Source organism: Branchiostoma lanceolatum, chromosome 4 (genome assembly GCF_035083965.1).
Source record: "Branchiostoma lanceolatum isolate klBraLanc5 chromosome 4, klBraLanc5.hap2, whole genome shotgun sequence".
Classification (NCBI taxonomy): domain Eukaryota; kingdom Metazoa; phylum Chordata; class Leptocardii; order Amphioxiformes; family Branchiostomatidae; genus Branchiostoma; species Branchiostoma lanceolatum.
In genome coordinates, this window is record NC_089725.1 from 2,298,722 (window position 1) to 2,326,205 (window position 27,484).

The window sequence follows — 27,484 nt, forward strand, 5'->3', positions numbered from 1 at the left end:
ACTGGTGTTAAGTGCCGGTAACACCCTATCATCAACTTTCTTTCTTCAGCAAATCAATGGTAGCATCAGGAATATGTGAGTAACCTATTTTTTATTGTTATGGACACCCTTCAGCAACCAATGGCACCAAAATTAGATTCATCATCTTAGTGCTAAAAGTAGAACATACCATCCGGCTTACAGGATATTAAAATTTTTACAAATAGGAACTCTGAAATGGCCAGTCTAGCAATAGACAAAACACCCGATATATATTGAAATATTTAATTCATCTTCCATAGCACAGGTCTTGGCTATTACAAATTTATACACATTCTGTGAAATATAAATGTATATGGCCTAAGTGACGTGACTGTATCTACAAATTAGAGATATCCCTACTTTATGTCCATCTGAAAGTGCTTGAGTTCTTTAGTGTACACATTTGGCCATGTAGAATATGAATGCCTTAATTATAAGGTTGAAAGATGGTCTTGTGATTAGGATTGTGAACTTAGGATCTAAAGGTTCTGGGTTCTAATCCCTATCAAGCCCTAAAGTTGTGCCCTTGGGAAAGGTTCTTTACACTTATTTCCTTACTCGGTGAAAATGAGCACCTAGCTTTGGTAAGGGATGTACTTTCCGATGGGACATGGAGCTGAGGCATGGTATTTAAGGAGAGCAACACCTCAAGCATGTTTAACCTCCCTGCTGCCTAACTGTAGCCAATAGGGAATGGGGTGCCAAACAGCTACTTCAGAGTTCTAAAAGTTAAGATCCCACCGCTGCTGTACGTTGAAAAGAGCCCGGGCTCTACTGCCCTTTGCTAGATGAACATGTGTCCAAACCACTGCAACTTTTTCTTCACCATTGACAGGAAGCTGGCAAGCAGGCTTGCCAAGGTCTTAACACATTGCTTGACTTCTCCACAAACATGCTGTTGTTTTATGATCATACACTGAACTCCCCCCACCTTCACACACACACTACAATCATTCCCCTCGAAATGTCGACTGTTTATTCTACCACAGACTTGTCAAAACAACATACATGTACCTAAGAAAACATCCAACTGATTTACATTTGAAGAGTGTGATATAAGTGGTAAACATCAAAACAACGTTCTTCCTGGAAAGCCATTTCCAGACAAATGAATAATGAATTCATACATGTAATATCCAACATGCGTATAGAACTAAATAGCTGTGTTTTGAACACACCAGCATCAGTTCTTGGAAACAATGATTAATCATTGCCAAGGGGGTGGAAAAGTCTAGAGATTTTTAATTCCATAAATTATATGTATGCACTGGTCATAAAGGCTTGTTGATGTTGGCTCAGAAAAAATCTTGATACATTGAATTTGTTGCAGTTTTTCCTCTGATGTTTGTGATTATTTGGAAGGTTTCAGAGCTTTTGCTTGGTGCGTGTGACTCACAGTAACAAACTCCCTTTTACAATGTACCTCCGCTAAGGTTATGCTTTTATTAGCGTTCGTGTGTGTGTCTGTGTGTCTGTCTGTCTGTCTGTGCCATGATGTAACCGTAGGCCTCAGAAAAAAAGTGCTGTGTTTCTGGCTATGGTCCTTAAAAATTAGGGAAGGTAGTTACCAAACTTACACCTGTCAACTACATGTACTCCTGGTTACCTTCGCCGAGAAGGTTATGCATAGGGTAGCGTTTGTATGTATGTATGTATGTATGTATGTTTGTAATGTACAGCATAACTCGAGAAGGCTTGGATGGATTGTCTTGATATTTGGTAGGTGGATAGGTCTTGTATTCCTAATAATAAAGTCTGGGGAAAAGTGTTCTTTCTGGTTACCCAACCTACATGTACATGTACCCCAGAAAAAACCTGCTGACCCTAGCCTTTTTAGGGGGTGGACCGCTGGCAAGGGAGATGACATTTTCAACTGACATCTGAGTGATGAAATTCAAAACAGAATTTCTGTATTTCACACTCTGTTAACAGTTTAAGTGTTTGAATTGTAACTGTTGATGTAAGAATGTGTAGGACGGTAGTCTGTTGAATTTACTTCTGTTTGTACTATGTATATCTGTAACAAAATGAGGTTGAAAATACCAGACTATTCTGGTGCATTTCAAACTGTAATTGTTGAATCGTTTAGTCCAAAATCTAAAAGAAAACTTATTTTTTCATGACTGTAATCAGAAACACCCTCCAGTTTAATTCCGGACTGACCTCCCATATCTCAGCAACCTTACATATATTTGTATTAAAACTATACGTAAAAATGATGTAAGAAATACGTAACCGCCATCAATGACCCCCTGGGGAAAACCCAAATCTGCAGAAATCTGCAGAAATCTGTGACCTTGAGCCAGAAATACAAAATCCCTATGATTTCTGGCTCAAGTCCCAGATTTCTGGCTCAAGATCACAGATTTCTGCCGTTTTTTGGCTCAAGGTCACGGAAATCTGCAGATTTCTGCAGATTTGGGCTCATCCCCAGGGGGTCATCGATGGCGGTTACGTATTTATTACATCATTTTTAAGTATACATGTAGTTTACAATATTAGCCCAAGTAGATATAAGGTTGCTGAGATATGGGAGGTCAGTCCGGAATTAAACTGGAAGTCCGGAAATAAACTGGAGGGTGTTCAGAGCTAAGCATACTATTCCTCTGGCATTACACCACTATATACAGTGAAACTCCTGAGCGGGTGCAGTCTGAGATATTTTTTCAAGACCAACATAAACCTTTGTAGACAACTGTTCAAAAAACAACCTTAGACACTGACGTATGTTCAGATTGTCCTTTAATGCTCTTGAGCATGATCAACTAACTGGATTGGCAGGTACATTGCACTTCGTCCAGTGTTCTAACACAATGATACCACAGGGATACCACCATTTAACAAGGGACATTCAAAGAATTCCCTACATAGTAATCCCCTCTTCCACTGATCAGGAACTTTTACAACTTACAATAAATAAATGATGCACAAACTTTTGATATGCACTTTGGGGAGGTGTTGACTGATCTTCTCTCTAGCTTCGCTCTAGTCCACTACTCTAAGTTTCCTTTGAGATTAAATTCTAACAAGTTCACGTCTATCCTCTACTGTTCTGCTGCCTTGGTTATTATAATCACAGAAGGCAAATCCATACATCACAGTCTTTTTGGTAAATGTCCAACAGGGTACACTTGAAATATCCCAACAATTCTGCCTAAGTGATTTTTGAACCGATGCCATTTCTTCCACATCACTGCACCATTGTGAAGTTTACATTTTCTTTTGGTCCTTTAAATGTTGAAGCAGTTAAAGTGTTTCGCTAGTATTGTCACTTGTGTAAAAATAACAACAGTACATATCTGCCTATATGTACAGTAACACCTTCACACCTATGTACAAAAGAACTTTCTATAGATATACATATTTACATTCTATGACACAGGTACAATTTTTTCTTGACCCAAAACAGAACATTTCCTTCTTAAAACAACAGTTGACAATATCTGGCTCTTATACTCCACGAAGGTCCACATACAGTACAAAATACATTGTAGTTCTCTAAGGAAAATAGATGTCCCTTTTCATTCCTTCAGCCGATGCATGGACTTGGAGGGTTGAAAATAGGCTCTAGATATACTTTGTACTTGGTGATACAACTGTGGCACTAGTGGATGGCACCACTTTTAACACACTCACCGTAGCTCAAACCAATCACTGTAGCTCTACTACAGAAAAACTTAACACCAATATATATACACTAGACAAGAACTTTCTAAATTTCATTCTTGATCTAGAAGGAAGGAACGTTCACGGAAAGTTCACAGTCTATACAAGTCTGATGAACACATTGAGTTTGTCACATTCTGTTTACAAACTGTCATCTCCTTGGATATTGGCAACATTCTTCTTTGCACATCATAATCATATAACATTTTTACCTGCCATGGAACTTGAATTAGGAGCTGGCGCTGGACACATTTGACAGTAACAGAGTATGAGACTTGTGAAAGAGGTGAAGATAGAGAACGTGGAAACAAGGGGAACATACAATGTATAGAAAAGTTGGGATAGCATCACAATTATTCACATTTGACAGACAATGTGCTTGCAATGATATATGTTGGACCATTGACATGATACTAACAGATTAAAGTTGAAACATATGTAAGCAAGTACAGTTCACTTATAAACACATATCGCAAGATCGATACAAACTGGACATTACTGGTACACAGTGGACAAAGGGAGCAATGATATCTTGCACAGAACGGTCTTTCCCAGATTGGAAACAAGATAAATCCTTTTTTTGCACAGCAATGACCAAAATTATTCTAATGTCTTCCCACTGCAAGGCACAAGCCAAATAACACCCTTCTGTAACTTGGCAGCATTATCCTCAATCCTAAATGTTTGCCTTGTACTTTATTTCCCATCTTATTGCAAACTTCGTCATGGGCCGTCTATATATACAGCATCAGAGCTGTAATTAATAACTGGTCCCTGTCTATATATAATACCGTCGTGGTTCGCTTTTCATTCACATGGACAGAACAGTCCTCTCCTAACATGCCAAGATGGAGTTGCCTGACTGTAAGTTGAGAGAGTCCGATGTGTCCATGCTCTCACACTCGGCGTCGACTTCGTCGATGCTCAGTTGGGGGATGAGGGGCAGCATCTCTGGCTGGCTGGATATGTGATTGTAGGTCATCTGTTCACTCGAACCCGATTCCTGTAAAAGCAACGTCAAGACATTACACCTCAGTCATACACAGGCTATTAGCTAACAGGGCGTCCTCTGGATGCCCTACACTAAAAAAACAAAGAAATTGGATAACTTCTTCTTGCAGGGGATGCAAATTTTCCCTAGTAATTACATACTGTACATATGTTTCCCACACACACACACACACACACACACTGCCACTGTTGTTTCTTTCCTCATAACAGACACAGGGGCAGCATGTACATTGATTGACATGCAAAGCAACCAAGAAATTGTTAATCCAAAGAGCCTATTGGGAAACTCTGGTTCCCACTGATAACCCAAACACACACACACACACACACACACACACACACACCACCACCACCATCACCACCAATTCCTATTGTAACTAAAAGCCTTGTACATAAACCACAAAAAAAACAGATAAAGTCAACATCAATTTTACAAATATTCAGCATGCTGTAAAACAGTGCTTACAGGGAATGTGACAGGATGCTGCTGGGCTAGTTTGTAGGATGTCTGCCGGATCATATGGCCTCTGTTGGCTGCAGATGACCCAGCTGTCTGCATGCCATTATCTGCAGCTACGTGATGCATCTGCCCACAAGGCTGTTGGTGTCGCAGCTGTGCCAGCCCTTGCTGACAAAGCTGTTGCTCCAGCTGTTGTTGTTGTTGCCGTTGCAGCTGCTGCTGTTGTTGTAGCTGCTGCTGCTGCTGTTGCAGCTGCTGCTGATGCCGTTGTTGTAGCTGCTGCTGCTGTTGTTGCAGCTGCTGCTGTTGCAGCTGTTGTAGCTGCTGCTGCTGCTGCTGTTGCAGTTGCTGAACTTGAAGCTGCTGAAGCTGCTGCTGCTGCAGTCTATCCTGCAGCTGCTGTTGGCGGATGTGCTGCTGCTGCTGCTGCAGGTGTTGCAGCTGCTGCTGACGCAGCTGACACTGCAGCTGTAAGGGGTTCTGCTGGCTATCAAGCTGTGTCTGGGTGTCAGTTGGCCTGATCTGCATTCTCTGGAACTGCATGTTGAGTTGGGACTGTTTCTGCAGCATTTGCCTCTTCTGGTGTAGCTTGTGTTGCAGCAACTGTTGTTCCAGTGTCTGAAGTACAAAAAAATATGTACAAAATTTAATTAATATAGCATCCAAACTAATGTAGAAGGAATGGTTCAGACTTACAGTTGATACAATGTATTAGTGGGACTGCCACCTGACTGATAAGATTCTCACCATTTTCAGATCTGCTTGATAGGGACCAGAATTCTCCACCAACTGAAAAATATCAAGACCAGGATGATTTCTTCCAGATTACCACAGCTTACTGGTGACCTGTTGACCTGTAAATAACTCATGTAAACATGACATGACCTACATGTATTTACTTGTTGATTTTATGAGGGTTTTTTTTCTTTTTACTTGAACTGCAAATATGGAAAAAAGAATTGATGACAATAAGAGCTAATGAGAAAGAAATCCCCGACTGTGTATTACAATTTGTCATTTGTCGACAGCTTATCTTCACTTACCCGGGTCCCAGTAAATCAAATCAAGTATCAATATACATTTTTGTACAGTAAAATAAGATTACATTGCCGACACAAGTACAAATAGACAAATCACTAAAGCATCAACATTCAAGAAACACAAGTTCTGTCTTGACAGGATGATACAGTACAAATTGAGTGAATATAATTTCCACATACCTTAAACTTCTGTGATGGTTCCAGTGCCAGAATCTGTTCGGGGAGTTCGTCGAATCTGTGGTCAAAGTCAGGATCGGCGTGGACAGTTGCATGTTTCATCAATCTTGGCGTGGGCTGCTCTGCCGGTTTGTTGACTGGAAGTTGTCTACGTGTCAGAGGGGAGGTGTTGGGTGTGCTTGGCAGCTGGTTTGGCACGACTAGCGGGGAGAAAGGCCGGTTTGCTCTTAGTCTCGCCTCTTGGAACCGACAAGATGGCAGCTCACTTGCATTGTCGCCGTCGCAGTCTGACACTGTCCTATTACACATCTCCTGGAGGACCTGATGCTCCTTGTGAAGCTGTACCATCCCTTTGACTTTGGCAAGGTCTTTCAAGTGTTGGCGGAACGCCACAATACCTTTTGTGAGAGATCCGTCCGACGCACGCCTACCCTCGCGGAAATTTACAGGAGAAGCACGGTTTGAACTACTCTTTTCGGTGTCATACAAACAACTCGTCATTGCCAATCGGTCATCATGGCTGTTGTTTACATAGGGCTCCATGTTTTCTACCTCATCTGCATACCCAGTGCTTAAAGAGTCTACTTGGTAACCTTCCTGGGCACAAGGCATTCTGTCCATCTCAGTTCCTTGGTCATTTACGAATGTATTGCACGGGATCAGGCTGGGCGGCAACAGCGGTCCATCTATTGGATCTGCTAGCGTGTGCCTTCTCTGAGAATTGCACGGCATATTGCCGGCGGACATCCCTGTGATGTCGGTGTGCTCGCTAATGTCGGCCTCCACGTCCTCATCGAGGGACTCCATCATTTGGCTCGGTGAGGCAGACCGAACCTTCCTGACCTGGGGGTGGGGGATGACGTCGAGGCAGCAACCCTTCACCTCGGGTGTAGGTACATCTTCGACACCGTTCAGAACAAACTGATTGTAGGACTGAGCTGTTCTCTGGGAATCATCCACAGTTAATTGGAATGACGGTTTGACAAACGGAGGAACAGAGTTTGTCATAGCATTTCCGCCACTGAAGCCCGTGGCGCTGGCCTTCAACATGGCCTGTTCGGCAATAGAGCTTGGCCTACGGCCTCGAGAGTCTGCGCGGTTCTCCAGTGGGAAACTGCTGCGATGGTACTTCAAACGATCAACGAGTAGGTGGTAGATGGCGGCAAAGTGGTCGTAAGCTTTGCTATCAAGAGACTGCAACCAAAGAGAAAGATACATTATAATTCACATTTACAACAATATATTTTATAATTGCAACTTCTTGCCCGTAGGCCAATTGCAAGTGAATATTATAACAATTGACGAAAGGTGAATCATAATACAAACAAGTGAAACATACAAATTGAATGAAGATTAAACTATATTAGGCCACAGCAATTTAATATGTTGGTTCTTAGATTTTTTGAAAAAGTGGAAAAAGAAAGCCAGAGGACCAGGTTTACACCTTGGGTGCACTCAGTTTTATGGATCGAATAATTATATTCAAGTTCTCCTTCCTGCCCTCTGCTTTTATGTTGTCTGCTTGCTTTATCATTATTTTATTTTTATCATTATTATCATGATCACTTTAAAAAGTCTGAGAACCAAGGAATTGAATTGGTGTGGCCTTATATTCTAAGAAGTTATAATACTGTATTGTCAGCAACCTTAGTCCAAGGTCTATTTATGACAAATACAAAACACTCAAACACACTTGGCCTTCGAAATCAAAATGTATCTATATATAATGAATGAAAAAAACTATTTTATTTCAATATCTAGAGATTCCCTACCTTACTCTCAATATTCAACATGCTTGCAGCAGGAGACAACTACTTGACGTACCTCGCGAGTCTTCTGTGGATTGATGCCAAGGGTGTGCATGAGCCTGATGACCTGTTCGTTGTACTGTCCCAGTCTCTCGTGCTCCTCCACCTGAGGAAGCGGACTTGACAGCGGCCTACGGGGCACCTGGCCGTCTTCCAGCATCCATTTGTGATTCTTGATTTGCTCGATGCTGTAGCGCTTGCTGGGATCCAGAACCAGCATCCTGCGAATCAGTTGCTCACATTCTGAAAGAAACAAGAAGATCGGTAAAAATGTAATGGCGCCGTCACATTCATAGCAAGTTGCCATATACAATTTGGATGTCCCAGAATTTTCAACCAAGCTGTGACAGAAGCAATGGCCTATAAGAATCTAACACAAAGTTTCACGTAACAAGGCAGCTTTATTTTGCAGGACACATGCACGACTATCTCAAGATTCAAATTTGAGTGGTATGGCTACAAATTTTGTGGAATTAAAACAGCTGAATTCATATGGAAAATACCATGTGTATCCAATATTGTTTCACAGAAAGTGTCACATTTCAAAAACTTGTGATATTGTCAGTAGCCTTATCTATATTCTCAGAAAGAAAGAAAAAATGATTGTAACTTCAGTCATAAATCATTTGTAAAAGGCTAATACACCTGACTGACATACACATCTAAATATAATGTTTCAAATATTTTTTGTCTCTGCCTTTGATAGCGTCATTTCAAGACACCTTACAAGGATTTCCGGTTCGAGTGACAAGGTGACGCATGCCTTACCAGTTGACATGAAGTACGGAATACGGAATCGCCCGGCCAGTACCCTCTCCCTAAGGGCCGGTAAGGTGTCGGCATTGAACGGCAAGGCCCCGCACACCAGGACATACAGCACCACACCCAGACTCTGAGAAAGACAGGACACATATTACTCACACTCCTTATCTGTCACTGACCTCAACAAAGACTGGGGTACAGCATACGACCTTTATTCGTGAAAGGGCAAAATGACAACACCCGAAAGATAATTACTGTGTATTGTGCCCGTGTTAGTGCCAGTTAAGCAAACATGTCAAAAGGTGTATCAAGGACAATACCAGAGTGAAGAATTGAAGTTGAAACAATTTTGTATCCACATGAGTGCCAGTTAAGAGGACCTGCCAATCGGAACATCAAAGACAATACCAGAATGATGAATTGAAGTTGGTATACTGTAAATTCATTTATTTTCACGGGGACTAAATTTTGCGGTACAAAGGGAAAGGAGTTTCTCGCAGTGTTTTAAGTTTGCGGTTGAAACAATTCTGTAGTACAGTTGTAATACATTGAAATCACACATTTGTAGTGTAGTGAACATTTCATGATTTATTTGTTTCCACTAATACAGTGTAACAGATGTCTCTTACACAGACAAAAATTTGTTTCAATCCAGAAGTACTAAATGCCATTTTTCTCACATCCCCAAGTATGGTAAGTGATCAAGTTTGATAGAACTCCTTTCAATCCCCTGGATATTCTAAATTGACATGTTTGAAGGCCAAGCAAAAATACAAAACATTAAAAGTGCATCTACTGGGACACATTGGTACCCTGGCACTCTAATGGCCAAATAAGGTCATTTAACATGCCTATCAGTGCAGACTTCAAGACCAGCAACGTTTGATTTGTTGAAGGCAAGATACTGGGACAAAAATCCCATGACCCTTTTGAATTGTCCAATTTATCTATTACAATTAATTACACTAGATTGCTGAAAGTGGAATGTAGATTGGTCGCCTGTGTACATGCGTGTGCAAACCATTTATCAAGTATATATTGTTGATACTCAATTTCATCAGTTTCATATATCGAAATTGGTATTTTATCAGACATTGCTCGATTGCTAGAGATTGTCAGCACCTACCCAAACATCCAACTCTGGTCCGTAGTACTTCTGCCCTTCAAACACCTCCGGTGCAGCATAGGGGGGGCTCCCACACCAGGTCATCAGGGGCTGCCCAGGAGTGAAGTAGTTGCTGAACCCAAAATCTGTACAGAAAGGGAAGCAAAAAGCTTGCTATTGTTGTTGTTAACCTTGTAGTACCTAGTGATATATATAGGCAAGCAAGTTTCCTTGCTGTTTCAGTAACAGGGTAAATTTCTACAGGGAGGGGTTGCTAGCCCTTCCCCTTTAACGTGCTCTAGTCACCTCCTCAAACACGGGACTCCCATATTACGTCAATGCCAACTTAAAACATGGGTACAGCCCAAACTGAAATGCCCTTCCAATGATTTGAACCGGGGTCTCCCAGTTAGCAACGAATTCTTGTGAGGCTGCTACCAGTTGAGCAACAAGGACATTCTCATGAGCAAAAAGCAACCCTCAAGTCTGCTTTTAGAAAAACAGTCTGAATAATTAAAAAATCTATAATGAATTACGCTTACGTACACATATACAATACAAGAAGAGAGCTACGCGGTTTGGGGCATGTGATGTCTTTAATATGTGAGTCTGCTCTGTGATAGAGGCTTATTGGTTGCACAAAGACATCAACGGCCAAAGACTGTGGTCTTGGCGGTCATAACACAAACTGCAGTGTAGGAATTACGTACAGTATTGGTGAGTTTACACAATTCTAATCGTTCATTAAAGATACGAAATTGCAGCAAGGGCGGGATGGTGGTAACGTTGAGCGGGAGGCGAGCCCATCCGTTCAGAACGGAGGATGCCGCAAATAGGAAGACGGCAGGAGCGGAGGTCAAAGGTCGCTTCCTCAGCGTAATTCCCTACGATTGGTCGACTGACCAATCCTACTATAATTACGCTTACGTACACATATACAATACAAGAAGAGAGCTACGCGGTTTGGGGCATGTGATGTCTTTAATATGTGAGTCTGCTCTGTGATAGAGGCTTATTGGTTGCACAAAGACATCAACGGCCAAGCCGAAAGAAGTGAGGGCCCCAAACCGCGTAGCGGAAATGTAGTTAGCTGTAGGGGTAGTACTAAATCTAAATTAGAAAGTAGCTAGATATTCGAGTTCATGCAAAACAGTCCAGGACTGGCGAAGAACGGGCCGCAGAACGTCACCGGGCACTGTCGAACAGCGTAGAGTCAGGCCGGAAATGTGCGTCGGCGTGTAGCTCTCACTTAATGCTGTGAAGTGGGCCGTGGGCGGGTAATGGGGGTCTTCGGTACGCAGCTGGAGCTGGTCTTGATGCACTGTCAATCTGGCTGAGCTAAACTACTCTAATCTACTCTACTAGTAATCTAATCTAATCAAGAGTTGCGGCTGTGCGAACCCAGACTGGTGACGATCTCGCTGCAGGGCGCTACCGCGAACTCCGAGTCGGACCGGAAAGTAAAGTCACATCGTGACGTGGAGTTGGTGCACTGGGGAGTCTGGGCGCCTTGTGCAAGCTGCTGTAGATGCGCACCGCAATCTCGAGTCCGTGTAGGTACGGGTGGAAAGGGAGGGAGGCGGGCGCTGAGGAAGGACCGCTCGTGGAAAGGTTGTTTACGTAGTTCACGGGAGGAAACATGGCTGCCAAAGTCTCGGGCGTCTCGCGAGACCTGCATCACTGGCGGGAAGTGGGGAGGGGGGCTGTCGTTCCGGTCGCTGTGGACTCACTGTCTCTGTGGACGTTATGGGCAGGCAGGAACGGGTGTGCAGTCCCAGGCTGGTGAAGAAAACTCGCTGCAGGACGTCACCAAAGATTACGAACAGTGTAGAGACTCAGGGACGGGTGGAGCCTCTCGCTTAGAACTGCGAATCCAGGTGGGCAACGTTACTGGCGGCCCATGCACGCTGCTGTGGTAGTTGCACACCGCGGCCCTGCTGTCTGGTCGGCGTCGGGCCCAACGAGGACGGCAACCCGCAAGTTTCTTGGCAGATTCGTGTGCCTCGGTAGTTGGGGAGCGCCGCACGGTAGGTTGAAATGCTTCATGAAAGCTCAAGAGGGGAAAAGTTTCCGACGGAACGTTGAGCGGGAGGCGAGCCCATCCGTTCAGAACGGAGGATGCCGCAAATAGGAAGACGGCAGGAGCGGAGGTCAAAGGTCGCTTCCTCAGCGTAATTCCCTACGATTGGTCGACTGACCAATCCTACTATAACATCATCAGGCCTGGTTGTTACTTCCACCTTTCCATGGAAGTGTCCAAATTATCTGCATCATATCATACAGTACTGACACATATCAAGTAGAAAACCTTGTGAATTATATTTACAGGGCTAAGTTCTTCAACAGCACTTTAATTACAATATAGAATTGCCTACAAAGCATAGCTACTGACATTTTTAAAAAGTCTCAAAATGGGACAATGTTTTTGCTGAGGTCAGGCACATCTTCATACCAATGGACATAAAATGTGTGTCTGTATTTGCCACAGTGCCAAATCACATTTGCTGTGTCTGTCCCTTTGAACTGTATTTGACCAGCTATGCCTTGCTAAAAGGATGCTACCCATTATGGGACGCATGTATACATGTACATGAAGCCCCCGTCACACATTAAAGACCTTCCCACAACTCTGCTCCTGACCACTTCAAATCTGTGGTCGATGTCCTGACCACTTCCCAACCATGGCCAGCGCTGAGTTGAGAGTCTGGAGAAGGTTGGGAGGCCATGGTCGGCTACATGTACATGTACACGTACATGTACAATGTATGTGTGACAGGGGCTTGACAAAATACATGTGCATGACACTGACATATCTGGAAGACTGCCTTATGGTAAAACTATGTTGGCAAAAGCGAAGCATTATGCTTTCACAGAATTCCAGATAGTGCAGAATCTGATGGTATTACTGTAGATGGAAAATCTAAATACATGCAGGCTATGCAAATGTCACTGAATATAAAATGTTGTAGTGCACTAATGTCTGCATACATTTGTACATGTGCGTGTAAGTACACATTGCACACAAATTCATTCCAGCTCAATACATTGTATAAGGATTTCTTACCAGCAATTTTGATGTTCATGTTGCTGTCCAGTAAGAGGTTCTCTGCCTGTAGAAAACATATATCCCAAGGTCAGTATCCATGATATGGACAATCTCAACAATGCAAATCATCAGAGTTAAGAGTTTTACAATGTTTGAGAGTGTGTACAAAGTGTACCAGTACTAGCAGAGGTGTCGTCAAATGCCATCAACAGTAAAGATACTGATGACAGAATAGATGCTGTGACATCATACAAAAGAGATTTCATAATACTGCTATATGATTGTACATTGATAGCTATAAGGTCTCATTCCTGTGTTACTCCGAGTGTGCAGTCTCAAAGAGTCCGTACCGGCTGCATGAACGTGTGTTTATATCGGTGGGAAATTCCCTTTAAGCCAACCCAACTGATCTCAAGCGTCAAACTGATGAAAGCTTGTTTGTGACTGAAGAAATTAGCAGGTTAAGTTTGGCAGCCGCGCGCGAGGTCGGACATGCACAGCCCGGCATTGTGGGTGATTAGGTCATGCGCTTTCAGCTGGAAAGTGCCTTTTGGGGGGGCATAAGTGCTTTAAAAAGAGATTGTATGTAGTGAAACTGTTGGCAATTTTTTTACATGATCTAGGGTAAATGTTCTCACCATAAAATGAATAACATTAGTACATTTTCTATAGCTTCATTACGAACGCGCCCATGTAAAACATGTATTATAACATGTAAGCCTATGGGCCGAAAAAACTCATGAATGAGACCATGAGTACGACCAAAACTGATGTAATACTTGACTGATAAGTATTCTGCCACTCGAGGTTTTTTTTAGGTCCTTTGTACATGTAAGAACGAGATCAAGAGCACTGTCTAGTAATGTGACTGAAAATATAACTGTAGGATACGTGTCAGTATTTAGAGTGGAAGATATCAAGTCATGTTACTTGTATACATGTAGGTGCTTGAGTAATTTTTGATTTTTAATTTATGTCATTTGCCTCATAATACTGTTCTCCCAATTAAGGATGGATTATATCATATAAATCTGCTAATGTCATCACCACTACAAGATCTAGAGCACCATGCGCGATATGATTATAAGTCAATATCGTGTGTTGCTATCATTCAAAAGTAATGTATCCACAGGTTCAGACAGTATGACATGCAAAAAATACTTAATATGTTGAATGTCATCAATAAATCAATAACAGTCATAACTGCCCATTCTAATTCTTCTGGTCTATTTCTCTCTGTTGTTAACAGCATTTATTAGAAGATTCAAAAGGATGTGTTTTGATGGGAGGATTATTACTTTTTAATACAAAGGTTGTGCCTTCAAATTGCTAAAAAAAAAACATGTTTTTCCCTACTCCCGGCTGTTTGCCTATTTCAATGAAGATGACCAAAAATCAATCAAGTTTCAAAGGTTTAACTATAAACACAAACATGCTTTTGTTTTCTAGCTCCCATAAGACTGTGTTAAAAATATCTAAAATGGTTATGAACCTTCACATTTCTCTGGAACAAAATTCTATATCTTCCCTCCTTGTAGAGATGGAAGGAGGCAAAAGCATGCATGCACTCTATTTACTAATTCCTAGAAAGGTTAGCCAAACATCCAGCTTTCTTTTGCTTCAGACAGAAAACTCTCGCCCTCTTATGTTTCAAAATCTTATCAGCGAGCGTCTGGCAGTGTGCCTTACCACCACAATACCCTAAAACCCAATGACGTCAAAAGCCACTTATCAGGGCCATAAAATTGCTTTTAAAGAGCTCAGATACACTTTGTTCAAACATGACAGGCTGGGGGAGGGCTTTGATGTTTGGAGTACCACCTGCTCCAAAGGCCAAATAGCATGAAGAGCTACATACAATGTACATGTAGCTACCACGCATACACTGGCCCAATATCAGGACTGTCCATATCGAAACTGTCGATATCAGGACTAGCTATATTGGGACAGCAACAGCATTTTCCGCTGTGCAAAGAGAAATTTCTAAGTTATACTGTCATAGCTGTCATACCCCCCCCCCCCCCCATGACAGCTCCGAAGTACTGGTAAGATACCTCAGAGGGAGTCCCCGATAGTTTCAGCGTGTGTGCAAGACCAAGCTGTTGGGCTCGCAATACCAGGAGGTCAGGGCTCAGCCTATTTAGCATATAGCGCAAGAGTGTCAGGTGTCCTGCAATACTTCATGGTGATGTGTATTAAGTTGTCCCAATATCGGAGGGTATTGGAAAAAAACATATCAAGTAGGCCTTTGTTGGAAGAGGGACCTGCAATCCTGTCTACCGTAAGAAACCTGGTTGCCTGGCTACTTTGTCTACATGATTTTGTAGCTCCTTAAACTAGAGGCAAGACTTTGACATTTCCTTCCGCGCTACATCTGACGTTACACATAACGTTAAGGGTACAAACAGGATATATGTTATCAAATTTTTGGTGGAAAAGAAATAGTGCACTGGGACCAATATACCCCAATCAAAACTTTTATTTGCATTGGCAAGTGTTTCCTACTGCATCAACTCTCTTGAAAACAATCTACGCTGTTTGCGAGGTTTGGTAAACAGAGGTGAAGTACTGTGTGACCTTTATAGTGCCTCACTGGACTAGCTAGTAACTTGAGGTTATGAACATTTGCCTTTACTCAGTCAAAGGTTACATAACCAGTTTATCTTGAGTAATTACCTCCGTGACGTCAATGCCTATTGTTGCGAGGTTGTCGGACTGTGACGAGTAATGCCCCTGTGGGCAAAAAAACAGTGGACCAACCTTGAGATCGCGGTGAACAACGTGACGGTTATGACAGTACTCCACCGCCGATATGATCTGCCAAAACTTCCTCCTCGCCTCGCTTTCACTCATCCTTCCGTGATTGGCCAAGTAGTCTGAAACAATTAAAGAAACATTCCAACGTTACTGTACTGGGTCTGTAAGAATTGCAACATATATAAACTTGGCAAAATGTTTATCACAATTGTGTTTGGTGACCTGGGATTGCTACTTAATGTCAACGATCTAGCAAACGAAATGTCACTAACAACTCTTGATTGTCAGGGTGGGGTAGTTCAGAGGTTATTTAGTAGACAACAACTTCATTTTGCTTTATCATCCTGGACCTGGTCTGGTAGGTCAAGGCCTGGAAGGTCTTGGAGACATTATGGCCCTATGACTACAGTCTATCTTTGATCAACACATAGTTCTTCAGGCTAAAATGTTCATTTCAACAAAATATGCAACGTTAAATCATGAATTGGTAAAGCTTAATTCATCATTTCTTGGATGTTTTAAGGTGAAAACATAGCAAGTAAACATCATAAAAGTAGTGCACAAAGGCATAAACCTGGACCTCAGATTTTTGTTTTCATCAATACATGGTTTTCCAGGTAAGCATTTTTTTTCAATTTTTCAAACCTTACAGTCCAGTCTTACGCAGCTGGTACTTATTGTACAAAATTGATGTGTGATGCCTAAAGGTGGTCTACCGATTATGCAAAATGAACAACCAAAAAAGTAACATCATAGGAGTGAGTCAGCACATTTCCTTACATAGAAAATTTCCACCTGTCTTGCTTCATTAATTTAACCTTGCAAAGTATACCTGTACAGGACTAACAATTTAACATATTACAATGACACGAAATCCATGTCTTATCTTCACATAGAATCAAAAATCTGCAAAAAGTCAGATTAAACTCCATCTTGTTCCCTCAACAATATCAGCCAAGCAAATCTAATCTTGGGGAAACTTAAGAAAGATCCAAAGGCAAGACATAGACAGTACCCACAAACAGTTAACTGAGGTACTCCGGCCAGCCAACCCTGGTCAGGTTTTGTGTTTGTTTAGCAAGACTAGGATATGTTTATCAACCTCCCCCAAGCCCTATCACACATCACTGCTTCTCTGAGGAAGGGGCACTCCAAAGCCTGCCTTTCCGAGCAGGACCTTTCTACTACTCCAACCAACCTTGGGTAAATAAGGTGTTGGTTTGCCATGCTTCTCACGAGCAGAAGGCAGGCAAAAGGGCAAACTGAGGAGGTAAATAAAAAGTGCAAGTCAAAGTAATAATATGACGTTGATTGTGTCAATGTCTGTAATAGTATCTCTGCACTCAACAACAGGGAAAACATTACACGTACTATATAAATGATTTTCTTTCTTTTCAATTTTTTTTCATGTTGGTTTGCCATGCTTCTCACAAGCACAAAGCAGGCAAAAGGGCAAAATGGAAGGTAAATAAGAAGTGCAAGTCAAAGTACTAATAAGGCACTACATGATTGTCTCAATGCCTATATCCCTGCATTCAAGGAGGTTATATAACCTCCTTGCTGCATTCAACAACAGAAACATTATGTCATAGTTTTCTTTCTTTTCTTTCTAACGCCAGTGCATAATCATTGTCAGTCGTCTTTCATATTCATATTTGATATTTGTTTCATCTGAACTTTCTATGGGACATTTGGTTATAAGATACATGTAACGTGTATAATCATAACTAAAACATGCCGTAATGCATATATTTACGAAATTCATTTGGTACATTAATATTACACTTGATAAAGTAGCAGAAGTGCCTGTTACAATGTATCTGTGCGACAACTGATAACTTGATATCGCAGTCATGTTCATGGTCAATAAAACAATTGTTGTTCTTGTTCAGCTTGTAGTGCCTCTGATTGGCACATAGGGTAGCAAGTTTCCTTGCTGTTTCAGTAGCAGGGTATATTTTTACAGGGATGGGTTGGTTGCCCTTCCCCTTTAATGTGCTCGAGCCACCTCCTCGAACTGCACCGTCTTTTTAGCGAATGCTTGGACTTCGCCAGAGTGGGCGTTTTTTGGGCATTTCCTAAAAAGCCAGTCCCTCCTCAAACTAGGGAGTGAGTACTAGTAGGGACCCCATTTCACACTGTGTACATCCCTTCCGAAAGACGGCCCTAACAGAGATGCCATCCCCAGGATTTGAACCACAATCTCCCAGTTACAAACTTACTGGAACCAGGGGGCTTCACGCTACCTGTTAAGCTACAGGAACATGCCTTATAAAGCAATAATTATTATTGCGACAAATATAAAAGATTGTGGACATTCCTCATTGTTTGTTGAATTTTCATATTTCAACCCAGGGCCACTGTTATTGCTAGATACTGTTGCCAAGTCAACCCATTACTGCTTTCTTGTAAGAGATGTCTGGTTTCCAGGAAGAAAGCCTTGTACAAGCCAGTGCTATTCATCACTGCATCGTCAAAGCAGCTTTTCATGAAGTGCCATATCTCTGCTGGAGGCCCCTTCATCTTGTGCTCCTTGCTTGATGGATTGAGGAGGCAACGTCAACGATAAGAGAAAAAACCTTATTGAAATTCAGGGAAGCGCTAGAAAACCTCCCCCGGCAGTTTTCTTGTGTCGTAACAGCACCCACAGTCTATAGCTACATCAGGAGCTTCTTTGCGCTTCCATTTTCCCCATTATCGGCCCCATACAATCTCATATTCGCAGAGCCCGGGAGCTTTTGTGCGGGGAACGCTACCACGAGATGATGGCATTCACGAATGTTTATCAAAACCTGCCACTGCTTGATGCAATGGAGGAGGCTTTGAAGGTATCGGCTGCCAAGATTCTCCTCAGCCAACTAAACATATATGTATATCGCAAGCACGCAGCCATGTCAATATGGAGTAGAGGCCAAGGTGCAATTGTCTGATAGTAATGCCAGCAGGTCTAAATCACCCACAGTTACTCCTCCACTTCCTGAAGAGCAAATATGTTACCTTTACCCTTTTCTGACAGCAACCAGTTTATACTACCAGATACTGGAAAGAATCAGGGTCCAATCTAAAACATGTCAAATCTAGTTTCTAAACTCGTGGCCATTTGTGGACCTGGATAGACAGCAAAGGGTCTAAGACCCCGTTCACACTCCTTTTTTCAATCGCGATTGAAGTATAATCGCGATTGAATCGATCCGATCGCGATTGATTTTTTCAGTGTGAACGCTCCCGATCGCGATTGGATCGATCCGATCGCGATTGTTTCTGATCCACCTCCGGAGGTAGTTTGGGGAGGATCAATCGCGATCGGATCCAATCCAATCCTATCAAATTTTGAGTGTGAACGCAACTACGATTCATTCCATCACGATCGGCGTGTATTTCGGCTTGTTCCAGGGGTGGGAATCACCAATCGTCGCTTCGTTCACGCTCCCAGACTATCCTGTCTACCGCTCTTCCCGCGTTCATTACCTGTATTACAGCTAGGCTAATATACAAAAGCCTTCGTCGTTCACACCTTCTCGCGATCATAGCCCGCCGATTGCCTTCCCTTCCACGGCTACCGAACATTCTCCAAAAGTTGGTGGACTCCCGCCCGAACCGTTGACCTCAACCTATGACCTCAAATAATAAGCGTGCCTCAATCGTGCTTCAATCGCGATCGGATCACGGCATACTTTAATCCACTTGGCGAAAAGCAGTGTGAACGCAAAAGTTTCTTTGCGTTCAATCGCGATCGGATCGAACAATCGCGATTATACTTCAATCGCGATTGAAAAAAATGAGTGTGAACGGGGTCTAAATGAATTGGAATTTTCTAAAAAATTTGGCTTCTTCACATTACTTCCAACAAATCACTTCCAAGTTCTGAGCCCGTTGATAGAATGCCCAAAAAGCTGGGTTTGAATATAGACAGACTACTGAAAAGTTTATGTTTATATGCAAAATCAGAGATATACAAAGATATATCAAAATAATCAATAAAAACAGATTCAAATGCTGTCCTACAATCTCAAGGTCATTTTTTTCATTTCAAACAATTATGTAACTACTTTTACAGAGAAAAGAAATTTGTTTTCAAAAAGGCAGAGAACAATAAGCAGTCTATAAAAACAAAATTTCAAATTTCAACTTTCACTCATACTTCTAACACATTTTGGGACAGTCCATGAGATGAGGTCTCAATTTCACATTTTAATTTCATTTTGAGTTTGGATATAAATATATCATGTGACGTCTGTCTGAATTTCACTTGGCAGAAAACACCTGCCTCTAGACCAACTTAACAAGGATGAAATACGCCATAGACACCATCGCCCTGATCCAATTATCCAATACAACATCAGGTCAAATTATGTACAGCTTTTAACATGGTATCTATTGCTAACATTATTCAGTATTTGGGCGGTATTGCTTTCCACCCACTTAGATTCTTTCAACGTTGCCCTCTAGATCTCAACAAGAAAACAACATAGAATTCCAAGAATGATTTCATTGAAATTCGTAAACATGACTGTCAACAAGCTTCAATGATCAAGAAAATTCTATCACGTTTGAAACACCCCGGTGTACTTAAACACCTCACCCGAACTCACCCGAGTCTAATACGCGGTGTACACCAGGCAAGGACTTTATGTGACGCTCTGCATACATTGTCTATGCAATTATGAATAAAAAATATGCAGCAAGTCTTAAGTATTTGCCAGTTTTTTCATGTTACCCTGCTCATTCCAAGATGAGCCATATTGGATTCTCATTGTTTGGCACCACTTAGGTCTGCTAATACGTTTTTTTAGTTCGACAGACGTCAGGATGATAAGACGGTGGATGCTGTTTGGGTCATAGATTATAGCAAAGCACAATTCTATCGCAATCAACTTATAATAACTGTACACAAAGTGTTTTTCAGCCCCAAATACAAGCACGTATTTGTTATCTTGGAAACTAGCAGAGAAACATGCTAAAACTGGCAAATACTAAGACCTGCATCCAGCTAACGTCCCGATGAATAATGTACAAATGGCCATGACGATGGGGCCGTTTTGTCGTGTGTTTTTTTGCTTGGACACGCGGCGGCGGACGGTAGTTTCAAATTACAATATTATGGTATCAGCACGACAAGAGAGAAAATATAACATATATAGAATTAGTGCAAAGCTAATCCATGATATTGACAGAATAACAAAAAAAAAAGATGGTTTCTTGTTCTGCCGGATTGGTTTCAATTAACTTGTATCAAAAAAATCCCGGTTTTACGTGAACTAACGTTACACTGCATATTAGACTCGTATGAGTTCAGGTGAGTTCAGATGAGTTCGGGTGAGGTGTTTTGGCATGTCCCTTTTTTCCTAGTACTTGTCTGGTAAAGGTAACATTCAATATTGCTTGCACCAGACAAATTTGCAATAGCCTGCATATGCAGGTGGTATTTTGGTAGCTCTTGCAGAAGAATTTGTGAGAGCACTGAAAAATACCCCAACAACAGATGAAAGTTTGAAGCATAACATCCTTTTTTTTACAAATGTATACTGCATAAATCATACTATGTAGCAGTCACTGTAGCACAGGGTTTCGAACATGTTTCTAACCGTAACTGATGCATATAGTTTGAATGAAAAAATAAGTCATTGCTTTCGACCTATAACAAAGTAGGCAGGGGGCCTATTGCCATCACTTTGAGGCAAACCAACTGGGCTCCCTACTAAAAAAACGTAAATGAAAAGTGCTTAGCTTCAATGAAATATGTGCGGCAGCCCCATTTGCGGATGAATGGGAATTATGGTTTCCATTTGAGGGAAAGATTACTGGAAATTCTGTTTGAAACGCAAAAGGAATGTGCAGGGCATATTAAAGATCATGATAAGCCTATGACTGATAATCCTTCTGTATAAAGGCCACTGAACTATCACATAGTACATCTGGACAAATTCGCAGGGTATAATGATATGCACACATAGGTAATGCACATTACGTCACCTTCCCTAGGACTCCAGGACCTGATTTATCATCCGAATTATGTCCTTCTTTCACATATACCACCCCACGTGGGCAGTAAAACCAGTAAGTAGATATGTTGACAGGACTGTAAAGTGAAATGACTATCCAGCTACTAATGTCTTATGGGGGAAAGGGAATAGACCAAACTCTGGCAGGGAGCGTTATCAGTTCCTAAACACCTGCAGAGCTTTCCTTGCTTCATATTTCAAGAGGCAGACAATGTTTGGCAGCTACAAATTAATTCGAACAGTACTGAAATATAACGCTAACATACATGTAGGTTTAAATTCTTGACACAGCTGAGTTAGTGTATCTAAGCAATTTTGAAATTCCAGATCAGTTTTATGTACAAACAGTCACTATTCATTTTACCTTTCTTTCTTCACAAGGTTAAAAATTTGGCAGCCACAAATTACCATACCTGTGTATTTCAAACGAAAAGCACAGTACTGAAATATAAGGCTAACATATGGGTTTAAATGCTTGACACAAATGAGTTAGTATCTCGTAGCAATTTGAAAATTCGCTATCAGCTTAAGGTCCGAACGGTCACTATTTATAGCTTGCTTTCTTCACCGTATCGTCCCATAAGATTTCCCAGTCTCTCTTGTATCGCATGTTTGAGGGTACTTACCAAATATTTCCCCATTGCTGGCATACTCTGTGACAAGGTAGATCATGTCTTTTGTCTCCATCACCTAAGGAAAGGTAAACAAACAGGCTTAGAGGCAATCGATTCCCAAGCCGCTCCGGATATTTTGTCACGTACAGCAAATGACGCTTTAGGCATGGCTAATGGACAGCCACAACAACAACGGTTCTAAAGCTACATGTACAATGCCTTCTGGTTAAATTAATCATCAAAACACCCGAGCCGAAAGATTTAATTGTTCTGTAGCAAAAAGGAATATGAATATGGAAATTTTGACACGTCAATACCGACTTGATGCAAGCCAAAACAACTACAACGGTTTTAAAATTACATGTACAAGGCTTTCTGGCTAGATTAATCAACAAAACATCTGACCCAAAATCAGTTGTTCTGTTGCAGACAGACTAATATAGAAAGGAAAAGTTTGACATTTGAAATTATTTCACTCAAATTCAATGCCAATATCAATTTGATACAAGCCTAAACAACAACAACGGTTCTAACGTTAAATGTACAAGGTTCTCTGTTAAACTTAGAAGGAAATAAATGAAAATATTGGACCCAAAAAATAACTTCTCTCTTGCAGAGAGACTAATAAATAAGAAAATTTTGACACTTGAAATTATTTCTTTCGAAGTATGTCGATATCGATTTAATACAAGCCAAAATAGCAACGATGGTTCTAAAGTGTAAAAAAAAATGTACAATGCTTTCTGGTTAAATAAGTCAACAAAACATCCAACCCAAAATAATAAATTGTTGCAGAGAGGAATATGAATAGGAACATTTTGACACTTTAAATCATTTCTCTCAAAATATACAATATTGAAATTTCTTACAAGCCCAAACAACAACAGTTCTAAAGCTAAGGCTTTCTGGCTAGGGGGATAAATCAATCAACAAGACATGCGACTCAAAAAATCAATTATTCTGTTGCAGAGAGACTAATATAAATAGGAATATTTTGACACTTGAATCATTTCTCTTAAGATATGTCACTATCGATTTGATGCAAAGTGTATAACAAGAATGCCTGTGTAGCTGTGATAAGTGCAGGTCACATATTTCTTATCTATACTGGCATGTTGAACATATTGCATGCAGGGAAAGCCACATGCCCAATGGAGCACGGCATAATGTATGGATCATTCTTGTAAACTGGTGATGTCATTCCTCGATGTCAGGGATTTTGCTTGGTTGCTCGCACGTGAGGAACGAAAGAATATCGGTCATTTCTGCCACAATTTTAGTATTACAGGCATAACTCTACTCACATCTTGTTGTTTTGTTATGAACTGACCCGAGAATTAGTTCAATATGTGCTGTTTGACATTTTGATTTCACTTTATCATCCAGGCTACTTGTCCAACTTGTAAGATTGACATATGTCAAGTTTGGCTTAACAGAGACCAACCCTTGAAGACTTGAGAATGAGTATGATCGCAATGTCACCGTAATAGTTTCAACAACATCACAATTCACATGTGGCCCTGCATGGGGTGTTCCCCACAATGCTCTAAAGTACACTAAATTCAGTATGACCGAATATGTATTTCGTTGAAGTCACACAAATGAAAACGCTTTTCCTGTGAATTACGGCAAGTCAAAATAGCTCAGCCTATGCCTAACTGAAAAGGGACATGCAGGCCCCCTGACGTCAGATGTTATAAAAGATAGGGAAAGGTAAACTGGCGCCATTGGCTGTGAGCAAACCTATAACCATTAAATCTATGTACTGGTGTGGGTGGGTGGATGTGATTCAGTACAAACAAATTGACTGGACAATAACTTCTGATGGTAGTATGAGTCATGCCATTTCAACCCCCTGACACTACATGAGTAACCCCCCTCCACATGGTACACTTAAATGACTGCATATTACACCTTTCTTTGTTGTTCTCAAATCAAGTTGGCAATACTCAGATAAGGTATCAGTTTTAGTAAACCATTATTTATTTTATGTACCAAAACTCGCACAAGACTTTCTGTGTTCAACAATTAAGAGGTAATAACTGTTCCGTTGATAGTTAAGCGGTCTGTAGATCAAACTTAAGACAAACAAGTCTGTTTTGTACCTTGGCAATGTTTACCTATCCACTCTATCTTAGTCCAACACGATTAAATCATGCCAGTCTTTGACCTGGGTATTATTTCAGAGCGTAAGCTGAGGGAAAGGTTTCTTGTGACAGTGGACCCTTTGCCACTGTTTTTAATTCTACACAGTTCACAAACACCTGGCATACGAAATAATGATGGAAATATGCTAAAATGCTGTTGTATAGGTCATTCTCATGAAGGTTTTGTTGGAGACTATTTTCAATTTTGGGGGCCCAAATCTTACAATGTGCACCTTTAATAAAGGCTCGAGCTCGTATTGTAAGGTTTTACCACCAGACAATGGTGGTTACTTGACACGTGTCCATTCCCGGGAACTCTTGGACACACGCACAATAGACCCTTTAAATCGTAAAGCTTTTAATATCGATAATGGGCAGTGGATGCTAGACCGTACCTGGTACAGCTTGATGATATTAGGATGGTTGAGAAGCTTCATAATCTGCACCTCTCTGTACACTTTCTCAAGATTGGCATCATCGAGCTGAGTCTTGTCGATGATTTTGATGGCAACCTACAAAAAGAGAGAGGCCGTCTACTCAGATCATACATTCATAATTTCCCAACCAAAAAAATCATGTCCATACCATCTCCGACCGACAACAGGCGTTTAGAGAACCTTAAGTATACAATTAAGTATATAATTTCTAGCACTGAAGACATTTCCTCACCCAGAATAATTTGGTAGTGTCGACGCTTATGATTTTTATATACATGTGCACCGTGGCTCCGGGAAGTGGCTCGCCTTGTGCAAAGCAATATCCACCGCTAGAACTACAACCGGCGGCACGGCGCTAGACCGTACCGATACGAGCTCGATAGAACAACTTACCTCCGATTTTGTGACCCGATGTTTGGCCAGCTTGACAACGGCAAAGTTCCCTTTACCTATGGTCTTCTCGATGTCGTAGAAGCCAACGCGAATCTGGCTTCTACCTCTCTCCGCCATGACCATGGTCTCCGGGTGTACGGCTCTCTCCCTCCCCAACAATGTTATTTTTCCGCGTGAGGGTTTTTCCGCAGGACTCGGCGGGGCTCCTAGCACGGGCTCCCGACGGCTAGATATCGGTCTTCTACCGTCCGTGTAGGAGACATATTAAGTCCCTGAGAAAGGTATTAAGAGAGGAAAGTGCAGTAAACAACACACGAGAGATCGGCCGCGCTCTTAAGGCGCTCTTAAGGGTCTCCCACCCCGACGTGATGTATAGAATAGTGTGGCGGCAGCTGCGCTCGCGCTCCCCGGTTCGGTTCCCCTTTGCTGGGCAGGCTGGCAGGCAGGGAGAGAGAGAGAGACGACGTCACTGCGATGACGTCAAGCCGGGTATTATCTCTTGGGGGCGGGGCTCCCGCAGAGCTGTCTGAATTAGTCGGCATGGCAACAAGCCGCCGATGACGCAAACAGCATGGCCGGCCTCTGCCAGTCACCAGAGAGTAAGAGGCATGGCAGGGGAATTGTGGCCTCCTTTAGCAGGCTCTACGAGTTCGGTTTTATTTGGGGGCTTATTTCAAACAATTTCCCCGGGCCTTTACCATTTAAAAGATCACCAAAAGACTATATTTAACAAACCTGTCCACGAGAGATAATGCAAATATTGCTCAATGAATGCAGTGGAAAATTAATCGAAAGAAATAGATTATTTCAAATAAATAGATTATTTCAAACAATTGCCACAATTCCCCCGAGCTTTTACCATTTAGGCCACAGTATGTAAATTCTATGGATGACATCAGCTCGCGCATTGATTTTCGCCTGATTTCGAAAGAAAAAACAAGAATTTTTTTACCCTTTGGCGATGGTCAACATTTCATAAATAGGACAATATATCGCAAACGTCTGTCAGTTTTATCCCCAAAGCGTCGTAGATGCCGTAAAAGGCATTTGCACAAGTCATGTAGGATTGGAATGGTGAAAAATCCGTGCGAATGTGTTGTACAGTCATGTGCAAGCTGTAGTAAGATTGCCCCTGATCCTTGTCCCCAACTTAGAAGCTTCGAAGGCACAGTCACTGTGACAGTGTAGCCCCGATACCAACCTTGTAACTGGAATCAGTCTGTTATTGCTGTGTCATTATCATCAACAACGTGCAACTACTACTAGTAACAAAACCGATAACAGGGTCAGATGAAGTAACTTTTGTCATGCAGTTTGATCATGTGAGTAGACCATTGTCTCGCTGTCTGTCTGTTGAAGACAGAATAAAAAGACGGGGTTTTCTGAGGAACGGTAACTCAGGACAGGACAGCAATATCGGAGAGCACTTGTTTTCAGTGGAGACGAAGTGAGCAGAGCCAGCATCATATAGTCACAGTCAGTCTGCCTCAGGAGACTTCCGTTCCCAGTGTACGAGAAGCCTTGTCGGCTGCGTCCTGTCTCTATTCTTGACGTGCTATACAAACCCGAATCGATAATAATTTTAAAAAACGTTGACACCAGTGTTACTTACTGTTTTATTAAAAACAGGAATAAAAGACTTCTTGGTTGTGCTACCATCTTGCATCGCTTCCATTCTTCTTCAAGTGACATGCTTTATTTCATTCAAGTTTGAAAACGTGGGTATCTTGTTATTTTTGCCCATCTTGTTGTTGTTTTTCGCCCGCGCGCATTAATTTTGGAGTCTGAAAGGGATGTCATCCATAAAATTTACTTGATGTAGCCTAAGTAAAAAGCAAGCAAGCTGCCAAAAAATTTGCCAAGTTGAGAAATACAATCCAAAAGTATTTGACCCGTCGTGCTTTAGGTGCTAAACCACGTAGTCACTTGTCATGTAACTAATCTAATACATAGCAGGCTTTTTGAATATCCACCCTTCGCCTTTACTCTCCAAGCAGAGGTTAGGACCCTGCTTGTTTTGTTTTTTTGTTGTTGTTTT

The 27,484-nt window shown here is 41.7% G+C and overlaps 1 protein-coding gene across 2 annotated transcripts; it reads right to left on the minus strand.

Moving 5' to 3' along the window:
* Nucleotides 1-2,746: 2,746 nt before the first annotated feature.
* Nucleotides 2,747-25,909, minus strand: LOC136432220 (serine/threonine-protein kinase SIK2-like). 2 transcript variants are annotated; one of them, XM_066423276.1, is made up of 12 exons: nt 25,447-25,909; nt 25,012-25,128; nt 22,482-22,545; nt 15,857-15,972; nt 13,115-13,160; nt 10,072-10,196; nt 8,952-9,075; nt 8,200-8,426; nt 6,379-7,569; nt 5,906-5,947; nt 5,165-5,776; nt 2,747-4,690 (listed from the first exon to the last, which is right to left on the minus strand). In XM_066423276.1, exons 1-12 carry the CDS (start codon nt 25,567-25,569, stop codon nt 4,523-4,525), a joined length of 2,955 nt encoding a protein of 984 aa, XP_066279373.1. In that variant the 5' UTR covers nt 25,570-25,909; the 3' UTR covers nt 2,747-4,522. The 2 variants fall into 2 exon arrangements, with proteins under 2 accessions (XP_066279373.1, XP_066279374.1); XM_066423277.1 differs by lacking the exon at nt 5,906-5,947.
* Nucleotides 25,910-27,484: the final 1,575 nt, after the last annotated feature.

What these genes read in the sequence shown, in the direction of transcription:
- LOC136432220 (XM_066423276.1), bottom strand. Translation starts at nt 25,569, where the DNA reads ATGGTCATGGCGGAGAGAGGTAGAAGCCAGATTCGCGTTGGCTTCTAC. An exon ending in ATCGGGTCACAAAATCGGAG is followed by an intron (nt 25,129 to 25,446) that starts GTAAGTTGTTCT and finishes CTCTTTTTGTAG; the next exon opens with GTTGCCATCAAAATCATCGA. An exon ending in AGCATCCTGTCACATTCCCT is followed by an intron (nt 4,691 to 5,164) that starts GTAAGCACTGTT and finishes TTGCTTTTACAG; the next exon opens with GAATCGGGTTCGAGTGAACA.